Genomic DNA, 12,231 nt, shown 5'->3' with positions numbered 1-12,231 from the left:
ATTTTAAACAAGAAAGGTTGACCCTGGTAAAGGTGTTCACCTGAGAGATGAACCAGAGATGATTGTCACCTGTTGTCTTCAGCTGAACCAGATGGACTGCTTGCACATGGTCTGTCTGTCTGCAAAGAACAGGAGCCTATCTATTAATAGATGTATCTATAAGAATGTGCAAATGTGGTACACTGGAAATGCCAGGCTCATGGTTTGGCATCCCTAAATATTTTAATACACAGGGTCTTAATCTTTGATTGATTGAGGAAGTAACAAAGAGGATTGATGAGGACAGAGCAGTAGATGTGGTCCATATGGACTTCAGTAAGGCATTCGACAAGGTTCCCCATGGGAGACTGATTAGCAAGATTAGATCTCTCAGAATACAGGCAGAGCTAGCTTTTGGATACAGAACTAGCTTAAAGGTAGAAGACAGAGGGTGGTGGTGGAGGATTGTTTTTCAAACTGGAGGCCTGTGACCAGTGGAATGCCACAAGGATCGATGCTGGGTCCACTACTTTTTGTCATTTATATAAATGATTTGGATGTGAGCATAAGAGGTACAGTTAGTAAGTTTGCAGATGACACCAAAATTGGAGGTGTAGTGGACAGCGGAGAAGGTTACCTCAGATTACAACAGGATCTGGATCAGATGGGCCAATGGGCTGAGAAGTGACAGATGGAGTTTAATTCAGATAAATGCGAGGTGCTGTATTTTGGGAAAGCAAATCTTAGCAAGACTTATACACTTAATGGTAAGGTCCTAGGGTGTGTTGCTGAACTAAGAGACCTTGGAATGCAGGTTCATAGCTGCTTGAAAGTGGAGCCGCAGGTAGATAGGATAGTGAAGAAGGCATTTGATATGCTTTTCCTTATTGGTCAGAGTATTGAGTACAGGAGTTGGGAGGGCATGTTGAGACTGTAAAGGACATTGGTTAGGCCACCGTTGGAATATTGCGTGCAATTCTGGTCTCCTTCCTATCATAAAGATGTTGTGAAACTTGAAATGGTTCAGAAAAGATTTAGAAGGATGTTGCCAGGGTTGGAGGATTTGAGCTATAGGGATAGGCTGAACAGGCTGGGGCTGTTTTCCCTGGAGAGGCTGAGGGTGACCTTATAGAGGTTTACAAAATTGTGAGGGGCATGGATAGGATAAATAGACAAAGTCTTTTCCCTGGGGTGGGGGAGTCCAGAACTAGAGGGCATAGGTTTAGGGTGAGAGGGGAAAGATATAAAAGAGACCCACAGGGCAACTTTTTCATGCAGAGTGTGGTATGTATATGGAATGAGCTGCCAGAGGAAGTGGTGGAGGCTGGTACAATTGCAACATTTAAGAGGCATTTGGATGGGTATATGACTAAGAAGGGTTTGGAAGGATATGGGCCGGGTGCTGGCAGGTGGGACTAGATTGGGTTGGGATATCTGGTCGGCATGGACGGGTTGGACCGAAGGGTCTGTTTCCGTGCTGTACATCTCTATAACTCTATGATTCTTTGCAGCCAGAATTGATTTTACAAACACTGTCCCTGTTCAACCCAACAAAATATGTGACAGCCAATCTCTGTTTCACTTCTCAGTGCAGTGCCCTGATCAATCAGACTAAACAATGAACAAAGGATTGAAGTTAAGGATCAGTTATCATCTAATTGGTGTATTCTCCATAGCAACCTCTCTAGCAATTTGCACATTACCTTTACACGTGTTAATGGTGTTTTCTCTTGACATTAGTATGGTTGCCAATTGTCCTGATGTGCTAAACTGAAAAATCTTCCACAGTGTCTTTCTCCTTACTGAACTTCTGGACTCCAAAATTACCATTATCATGCCTTTAAGCAGAAAGTCAACACTTCATCCTTGTCTCTTTGCTGATGCCTGTTATATTTTGGCTCCTGATTTTGCCTCCAGAACCAAAATTCCTTTAAACCCGACAGTACTTCATCCCTGCATTTCAGTTGGTGTGTCTGCTGTTACCATATTTGAACCACATTCCTACATGGTCTTCAGACTGTTTAGCCCTAAGCTAAGCAATTTTTAGGAGAGGTTTTCAAAGTTGTATTGGTTGTTTATTGTCTATTGTTTATATCTGAAACAGGGTTGGAAATATGCATTCTCCCTGTTGAGAATTCTTGAGTTGTTTAACCCCCACCAGGGCCATTAAACTCACACCAGGGCCATTAAAAGTTGTTTTATATGTGTTCTCCTGGCCTTGCAAACATCCCATAACCAGGCACTCACTGAGTCCAGAATGCGTGCTCTCCAATTTACAACTTTTTTCTTCCCGTCCAAATAAAATATGTTTTTCTGTGGCTTTAACCTCATCCCAGTTTCTCCATCTGTGTCCTCTTGGATGAACGAGCCAAGCATCCGAGCTCAACGAACTGCTCACCACCTTCATATGTCTGAGGCCAGAGCTCGGAAGTAATTTGCCTCTCACACTAATAGAATTGGGCAGGTCCTGTCATCCCCCACCGCTGTCCAAATATGTGTGTGCTCTGCCTCAGTATGTTAATGAGTAGGGACAATTGTTCAGTGGCATCTCTGAAGTGCTGGCACTGATTTGCATAATGATATTCCTGAGTGATCAAGCTGACATTGCAGCAGTAGTTCCTCATGGTTTGAAAGTGAGCTCTCCTTGCTCCCCATCTTCTTGGCTCAGGTTGAGCTGCAGTCGAAAGCCTGGCACCACAAGAAGCTTAGAAACCCCAATAACAGGCGAAGGGACTCAGATTATTGAATGGTCTGACTTAGATCAGCAGGCACAAACTGAGGGGTGGAATTGGGAATGGCCAATCCAAAAGAGGCGGTCTCCATTTTCCTTTTCTACAGGTTTCCCAACTGATATGGACAGGGGAGTAGTGGGAGCTCACAGGGAAGAGAGGATCCACTTGTGGGAGAGGACATTGAAGACTTTTGGGAGAGAGTCAGCCCATGGACAGCTTCACTCACTATCCTTTTACCTGCCTGGTTTCTGTGGCGCTTGAAACCGAACCAGCATGAGTTACGAATAAAAGCTCCATAAAAGTGAAGGGCCAGCCTCTGTTTAAAGCTGCTGATTAATGGCACGAGTCTTGTGAGCTGGTTGAATGCCCGCTGTTCTTGCCACCTTAACCTCTGTCCATACGGATTGGTCGAGGATTTGGGACCTTTTGACTCACCCATCCCAAATAGACCCCATTTTCAGGGGTTAGGTATTGCCCCAAATTGAACCCTGCGTCCCTTTTATAGATGCTGTGTCTGACCTGCTGAGTGTTTCCATCATATGCGTGACTTCTAGCAATTGTGATATTTTGTTTCTGTTTGTGTGTCGGAAACCAGAAAGGATATAATGGGGAGGGAGGATAAAACGCCAAATAGCTTGACAAGCCCTCTCTTCAATATACCAGGAAAAATAATCCTGACGTGGAATCACAGTAATTGCTCCAGCTCGGTGAATGCAGTGTTTATGTGATTGAGGCTCTGTAATGGAGAGACTGTAGAATCAAACTGGGGAAAGGATCAGGAAAAATAGTGCTGAGGGAGAGGAGGACCTGAACAAACGTTGAGCACCCAGTCCCCGAGATGGAGATTACTGGGACTGCTTTTATGTAGCAGTGTATTTTTTAAATTGTTGTCCATTTCTTGCTTCCCCTTTTCCACGTCACTGGATTTGTAATGAATGAACTGGAGACACAGTTGACGGCTGAGTTGTAAACGCAGATGGGTCAGCCATTCATGCACTTCAAACTATTGCAGAAGGTGCTGCTGTCGATTTAAATTGCTCAAATATGTTTGAGTGGAAATAATCCTGTACATTCTTCAAAATGTAAACTGTTCATTTAAATGCAAAGCATTTGCAATCTTATTTTTGCAAGTGGATTTTGTACGTAAATTCAATTTTTCAACATTAACAGTGATGAATGGTTCTGTAAAAATTAATGCGCTTACATTTGCTGCACTGGAGTGATCGGAGATCTAGCTGATTTAATCCATTCCTTCTCTGCCCATGTTTCCAAGCTTGGGGTAAAAGTTGTTCCACCCGCACATGCTGCAGGAATGTCACATCCTGTCATTTTGTGAAAGTGGCATTGCTTCTGGTGTCACCGTTCTTAAAGGAGTCCTGGCGAATACCGCTCTCCACCCCTCGAGTCAGAAAGTCAAGGTTTCAATCTCCACTTGGGAACTTGAACACATTATTGATACTTCAGTTCAGTCCTGAAGGAGTGTTACCCTATTAGCAGAGCCAATTATTGGAGAGACTTGGAGTCAAGGACCTGTCATATGGATGCCAAAGTGCTCAGTACTGTACAAAGAGAAATCCTTGCAGCATCCTGACAAACAGTTAGTTGTCCGGGGAAATCGTCAAAAAGAAAAGAAAGATTATTTGGTCATCTGTTCGATTTCTGTTTGTGGGATCTTGCTGTGCACAGATGGCCAGCACTGTTTCTGTGCACCGCAGGAGCAACTTCTCTTCCAAACCACTTGATGGGTTGCGAAGCTCTTTTGGGATGTAAAAGGTGCACGTCCTTTATTCTTGGTAGCAGTCATGTGAGGATGTGATTGGAATTATTTTGGCACACCATACTCCAGTGCCATGAGATATAGAGGTTTGATGTTAGCTGACACTTGTTCTGATGACTGCACTTCAGTTTCTATTTTTCAATGTATCATTCCTGAGCAAGAATGTTATGCAGGACCATAAAGGAAAGAATTGGGAAAGTGGGACTTATTGATTGCTCTTTTTGAAAAGCCAACACAGGTACGATGGGCCAAGTGGGTGTCTTTTGTGTTCCATGATTCCTTTAGTGTAAGCTTCAGAAGGGAACAGAACTCTGCACAGTCTGTCAGGAGTAGAATGATTTTAGGAAGAAGGTGATTTTAGCCACTTCAGGCTCTCATTTGAGTTTTTGTATCTTCCCTCGCAGCTGTCACTCTCTCCATCCCATGGCCCACGACTACTATGAAGCCAGCGATTACCTTCCCAACTTGGCACATGATGGGGATCGAGCCGACGAGCTGGAGTATGAGGTAAGGCAGCAATCCGTTTGGATAGAGAAACAAAACTGACAGGATTGTTAGCTCTGTCTCTAAGTGCTTTTTAACTACTTTTAATGAGGCTCAAACAGTGTTTTCGACATCTTTCTGCAGTCTTGCTCTCTGAACCAAATGGGATGCTCTATCAGGAAAATGTAAATCATTATGAAATGAGCCAAATTGATTGTTTGGACTGCCTCTATAAAATCCACTCTACACGCAGAAAAGAAATTACAAGAAAACACCAACTTGCAAAACCCACCAGTTTTAATTCTTGTAGTTGTGTCAATACCAGACTGTGAGAGTAGCAAAGTGCAATTTGACAAGCTTTCCTGCCACCTGTGTTTGCTAGGGGATATTTTTAATACAAGCTGTGAGAAATTTTGAAATCTGAAACAAGTTATCAGATCGTATGTTAAAGTAGACTTTCACATGACAAGCCAGTCATCTTATTAGTTGCTAATAATGAAAAGCCCGGGTATTAAAGGAGAACTGAATGTCGCTTTGACTTCTATTCAATAGCTTGTAATCTCCACTAATCACACCATCACAGTCATTAATTTAATATCGGCTGTGATTTTGCAGCCCAAGGCAAAACCTCCTGACTAGAATAAAGAGTGTTTGACATGAGACTTAAATAGAAAAATGTCCTTTTTCAGACAGGAGCTCTTCAAATAAGGGAATAAAACATTATACAATAGTTGATCGCATAACAAAAGCGGCCTTAAACCGACAGAAAAATGAAATGAAATTATTGTGTTCTCACAACAAATTACAAGGGAGCAGATTTATTGTTGTCCTTTTTCAATGTGACAACTTGGAAATTGTATTTTTTTGGTAAATAAAGACAGACTTATCTCCAGTTCATTTACAGAGGTTCAACTTTTACTAATGTCGGTCATCTTTCATTCAGCGATACATGGGGAAGAAAATACTGCATTGACGTTATTTCTGGGGCATTCATATAATTAATGATTGTCAGTAAGCAAATTTGTTTGCCAGAAATGCTTGCCAAAATAGGGTGCATTCCATTGCCAACTGTTAATTCATCTGCTCGTCTTTGCCCTCAATCTCAAAGATGTTGAGCATGCAGAAAAGCAATATTCCCAAAAGGCAGAAAGGTGAGCAAGATGGATAGCTGTGCAGTTGTGGAAGATGGAAAAGCCTACCGTGGCACTTCAACATGTTTTGTGAGAGTGCAGTCGCACATGACTGCTCAAGAAATGTAATATCTGCATTGAACATTTTGCAGGAACGATGACAGGGTGCTGTGTGATAAATTAGAAAGAGCAGTTTTTCTTTGCGTGACCCACCTGGGCATATATTTCAAATAGATGGCTGACTAGTGTTCCAACGAAGAGGTTCGTAAACTCTGAACGTTTTGGCACCGTGTCTTTCAATTTGCAGTAAACCGAAGGGAGGTAAGGAGTGGTGTTTTGAAGTTGGCGTGATAGCAGCCTAGGTGGTTTCATTGTTTGAAATCAAACAAAGACTCATTGTTTTACTGGGAAGAAGGTACAAAATATTTACACTCTGTGACAAGAGCAGCAGCCTGTACTTTAACAGGGAAGAATGGGAACTTTCCAGAAAAGTGCTGAGAATGCTTTGAACTGTTCCTTTAGTTTCATGACGAAAGAGAGTTGAGCTCTCTGGGATATTTCATAGAATCTCTATAGTGTGGAAACAGCATTTGGTTCAACAAATCCACACTGACCCTCTGAAGAGTATCCCACCCAGACGTATTCCCCTATCCTATTTCTTTACGATTATCCTAACTAATGCACTTAGCCTACACATCCCTGAACACTACGGGCAATTTAGCATGGCCAATTCACCTATACTGCACATCTTTGGACTGTGGGAAGAAATTGGAGCACCCGGAGAAAACCCACGCAGACACTAGGGGAATAAGCAAACTCCACAGAGACAGTCACCCGAGGCTGGAATCTGTCTACATAATAATACTTTGTCAAATGTTTGTAGACTGTTGTTCCATTAAATGTCTTAAAGCGTGAAAGTTTAATGTGATATTTGCTCAGCTATTAACTGGAAGTACAAATTTCCTTTTAAGAGTTACCGTTCTGTACGGGGATCCTGAGAACAGTTGTCACTTCTGTCCCATTCTATCCAACTGAATTTCATTTCCAAATTTCAACAGTTGGTGTTGAACATTTGTCACCATTTTAGTCAATAGTTTTGAAGGCCAACCATTCTTATATCAACTACAATAGCCAACTGGGGTGGTGATCAGATCGGGGGAGTTTGGAGTTGACGTTTTTAAATTGTACTGAGATGTTTAAAAATGTTTAACATCAGTTTTTGTTCCTCTAGCCTAACATTTGTACATTTAGCCATAGAGTTGTAAAGATGTACAGCACAGAAACAGACCCTTCAGTCCAACTCGTCCAGCCCGACCAGATATCCGAAATCAATCTAGTCCCAATAGCCAGCACTTAGCCCATATCCCTCTAAACCCTTCCTATTCATGTACCCATCCAGATGCCTTTTAAATATTGTAATTGTACCAGTCTCTTCCTCTGGCAGCTCATTCCATTCATGCACCACAGTCTGCATGAAAACGTTGCCACTTAGGTCCATTTAAATCTTTCCCTTCTCACCATAAACCTTATGCCCTCTAGTTCTGGACTCCCCCGCCCCAGGGAAAAAAGCCTTGTCTATTTACCCTATTTGTGCCCCTCATGATTTTATAAACCTCTATAAGGTCACCCCTCAGCGTCCAATGCTCCAGGGAAAGCATCCCCATATAGATTTCATTTTCCCCTTTTTTTAAGCTGCTGAAGGTGCTGTTTCTTTCACAGCCTTATTAAAGGTTAAAGGGTGTCTAGTGTCAAAACTTAAATCCGTTTGCATTCTTGAGATTTAAGAATAGAGCTCGATTGTTTTAGAGACTTTAGAAGAGGTGTTCTGCTAGTGGCGAAAAAGTTGTAATTCTTTAAGAAGCTTTGATTTTGTGGCCAGTTAGCAATGTGTAGACAGAGGTTCTGTCACCATCTGAGCTCTTTGGAAGAAGCAGTTGATGCATGTTCTGCCCATCGATTCACATGCTTCCACCTCCAACCTTTCAAGACCAAATAACCTTCCTGATGAGATAAGCACTGAATCTACTTCACAGCGTTTCTAGCAGATATATCCACTGCACTGAGGGTGAGAGAGAGACCTGCTTACTGTTTGTTTTTAACCAAAGGCAGTGAGATGGGAAACTCTAGTTGCCACCAGTAAATCTTGCTTTGTATTGTGTAGCTCTTTTCCATCCATCTCGTTCTTTGTAATAACAATTGTGAACCACACAGCAGCATAAGCTGGAGCAGAAGTGATTTGTTTAGTAAAACGACTTGACTTGTCAGAATCCAGTAAATATTGAAGAAGAACAAGACACTGTCGCTAGCCGAATCACTATTACTGTTTACTTTGTAGTGCAGGCCCCAGATAAGGACTATTATACTTTCCAACCTTGCAATATATTGACGAGCCATGATTATAGAACAAGGTACTCATTTTTACAAGGAATAATAAATGCTTACTAACATAGGCCACTCCAAACTGCTTCCAGGCATCAAATATTTCTGCTCCTCTCTCCTTGCATGAAATCTTTATGGTATGAGCACTAGTTGAATTATCAGGCTCAAACCAAATATCAGGTTGCAAGTGCTACCAAGCAGGTTAGGACTGACTGAAACAAAATGATAGGTGACGTAAAATTAAAGATGTAGTTTAAAACAAAATAGCAACATGTATCACAGAAGGAAGGCATTGCACTTGTTCGATTTTAGGAAGAGCTACTGGATTAATCCCATTCCCCATTCTTATTCCACAGTCCTGACATTTATCATTTTTTAAACGTACATCCAGTTCCTTTTTGAAAGTTTATTGTTGAAGGTTATTTACTTGCGGGTTTTATCATTTTAGAGGAATTATTTTTGGTCAAAAATAATCAAGAAGAAACTAACTGAATCCAAAACGGTTTTGAACTTTTTAAGACGTGGTCAGACAGTCGGGAATACCATGGGTCTGATGTACCTGCTCCTTGTCTTGATGTCACTGATGGGGAAGTAGTTAAAGAGTCACTGTTAAGAATGCAGTGAGGGAAAGAAGTTTTGAATTGAACTTAGTGAAGTCTCCGGTCCTGGCAATAATGCTACAAGCTGGGCCTGCAGAGTGTTCCGCTTTGTGGCTTCTGGACATTAGACAGCATTGCTTTCAAGAAGCCTTCTTGTTCCTGACATCCCTCAGTGGTGCATGGGTTGGACGAGTCAAGGGGAGGATATTGAAAGATGTTCTCAACAACGATTTGTTTTACGTTATAAAGTTGGCAGATTATCTCAATAAAAAGTTCCTTACCTTTTAAAAATATCCCCCATTATTTTTCTAGTAAATGTAAATGAAGACCATAATTGTTGTTTCACAGTCGTGTGATTGGATGTCATGCAATGTGGCTTCCTCGCTTACAGCCCCCAGGTTCAGCCACTGTGATGTGCTGAGTCAGCTTGCTGTCACCCATGATTACAGTGGGGGTGCCTGATGAGAAACCAAATATCAACTAGGTCTGTGTTCCTAATCACCGTCCAGTTACTTTGTAATGTTTGTGTAGATACATTGCCATGATGGATATTAGTTCAGCTATGCTCACTGCAGAAGCTTGGGCTAAGATACAAAGTGATCCTCTTGTTGTGTGGGGTATCACTGTATTCTTCTGGTGTCTGTAGCATTGTACCCTGGCTGAGTGTTCTGGTGTCTATAACATATATAGAGGCTGATTTGTTCTCATGCATTCTGCAGCAATGTACCCTGACTGTGCCATTCTCCTGAAGTCTGCAGCACTGCATTAAGTTGCCATCTTTGGGAAAGATGGGAAGATAAGAAGGATTGTAGAAAGGTATTGACCGACACATATCACATCATTTGGTTCCACCATTTTATAGCATACAGGTAGCTGCAATGCCCCTGAAAAGGATGGGGTGAGGGTTTAAGGAAAATAATCAGTGACATTTACAGTTTTGTGGTACATTTTTCTGTAAAACTTCAGCCATGGTCACTCAGATCATTATCATTTGAAAGTGAATAAACTGCAGTTGTGCAATGTTAGGGTTCTATGAGCTTTAGGAGCTGAACAGCTTGTGGTCATCTACCAATTTGTAAATGAAGTGTAAAGACATTGTGCATTTTGTAAATGACAGTCTATGAATGAGGGAAAGGTTTGGTCTTACCTTTTCACCAAGGGGCTTAGATATAATGCCCTCATAATGTCACACCCCACCAGCACTGAGAAGAACAGAGGTAAATTAGGAAGTAGCAGACAGATGCCATCCAGGTTGGATTTTGAAAGTTTGGAGACTGAGCAAGGAAAGAAGCAAAGGAGTTTGGAGCATGATTAAGAGACATGGTTTTGGCATAGCGAAGAAAGAGGAAAAGTGTGTAAGAGGGTGGCTGCAGTTTTGGGCGACAGAGATTAATACGTTAGAAAGGCAAAGACTGAAGTGAAATGTACTTGGGAAGGTGTGATGGGAGAGGGATTACCTAATGGACTGCAAGTTCCTGTTTCTACCCCAGAGCAACGGCACATATTGACATTGTTTTAGAATGAATCTGAAATGTTTCATCAGTGACAAATGGTCTGTTCTGAATTCCTTGAAGTAAAAGCAGAAATGGGATTTTTAAATAAATTGTTTTCATTTAGTCTTCAGGCCTTGGTGTTTGATTACACATGAAGCTAAACCAGCTTCCTAATGAATAGCGTCCGATCATTATCAGGGTACCCCGGTGCTATGTGGAGATTAGAGGAAGCAGACAAATTAATAGTCAGTGATATATTTGGCACAAATAAAAGGAGAAAATTAAAACAAAAGACATAAATTTACTGTCTGTGCAAAGCTGAGCTGAAAAACACACCCTCCGGTGCAAAGCAGCTAAAAAAGAGCCTGCATTGTGTAGCTGGAATGTTGGTGCTCTGTAAATGATGCATGTGTTTACAATGGCTCTGTGCAAAATGCTGACATTCAATGCACCTGTGATGGTTGTCATCCATAGTTGTCACTGGTAATGAATTTTCCAATTTAAGTCTGTGTTTCTCAGCACTCTAGACCCTCTCCGCTCCCCCCCCCTCCCCCCCAAACCACAGCCTTCACAGAATGTATCACCAGCATGGTATGGTGGAGAAGGGGGAAAAAAAGGATGCAAGTGACAGGCAAGACGCAAGAACAAATATGTCAGGGCGCTTCAAATTTATTTCTTTTCAGCACTTGTTAAGGAAAGATTTAAGAGTCAGAAATGCCCAGCATGTTTCAGCTCTGTACCAGGGAATGAGGATGGAATGAGATTGTCGGAAGGGCTCTCAGGATTTCTTTTGTGTTTCACTTTGGCTTAGTGCCTTGAGAAAATTAAAACTCGGGCCTGTTTGAGTTTACAACAGCATTCCATTACTCCTCAGACTCTGTGCCTTACTGACAATGTGATGTATTGTGTTGTTTCAAGATATTGGTCAATGTGTAGTCATTTTCTCTTTTTCCTTTCTTATCTTATCTCTTTTATTCTTCCTTTCTCATCTCCTTTCTCTTTCATCACTTTATTCCGCTTCTGCTTATCTTTCCTCTCCCTGTTCCTTTTTTCTTCTATCTCATTTCTCTCTCTTTTCACTTCCTTACTCCCTTTACATTTCTCATTTTTTTTATTTTGTCTTTCTTAGTTAATTCCCCTTCTCATCTCCTGTGCTGTTTGTCCTTGCCTTGTATTTAATTTCCATCCCTACTACTCTCCCTCTTTCATTTCATTTCCTTTAAGTCTCTGTTCTTTGTCCTCTGCCCATCCATTTGCTTCCATTTGCCCTCTACTAATTACAGGGAATGATGTTCCCTGCATCATGCACCATGACATTGTGGAGAGGAGCTTTCCCTTCTACCTTGTCTGTCTGTCCTTGGCTGGATCAATTCAGCAAAGCTGCGCATTCATTCTTTGTTTGCTTTTCTGCATGTCAACACAATCTTCAACATGTCAAATTAAATGGATACCTCTACTTACAGCTGATTTATATTCAAATTTGTTTTCTCGCTCCATGGATAGAGTCGGGATTGTAATGACTTGGTGATTTCCAGATAAGTTTTCTGTCGTTTCACACCCTGTCTAATAGGAAGGGAAAGCCCAACTTTAATTACAATTCTAGACGTATCCATCATTGGCTGAAGGACCAGAGTACTGTGATGTGGGGCAGCTTGTATG

At 41.6% G+C, this 12,231-nt stretch overlaps 1 protein-coding gene across 3 annotated transcripts in view; it reads left to right on the top strand.

Annotated features, from left to right (window-relative positions):
• The window catches only part of LOC122559501 (PDZ domain-containing RING finger protein 4), a 487,868-nt gene that overhangs the window by 447,890 nt on the left and 27,747 nt on the right, over nucleotides 1-12,231 (top strand). For all 3 annotated transcript variants that reach the window (XM_043709045.2, XM_043709044.2, XM_043709046.2), the window contains one exon: nucleotides 4,893-4,995. In XM_043709045.2, the coding sequence (XP_043564980.2) occupies nucleotides 4,893-4,995 (103 nt within the window). The remainder of the gene's footprint in view (nucleotides 1-4,892; nucleotides 4,996-12,231) is intronic.

Source organism: Chiloscyllium plagiosum, unplaced genomic scaffold, assembly GCF_037043375.1.
Source record: "Chiloscyllium plagiosum isolate Xiang-an unplaced genomic scaffold, Cpla_swu_hap1 HiC_scaffold_19, whole genome shotgun sequence".
Classification (NCBI taxonomy): domain Eukaryota; kingdom Metazoa; phylum Chordata; class Chondrichthyes; order Orectolobiformes; family Hemiscylliidae; genus Chiloscyllium; species Chiloscyllium plagiosum.
This window is presented reverse-complemented; position numbering and strand designations above follow the sequence as displayed.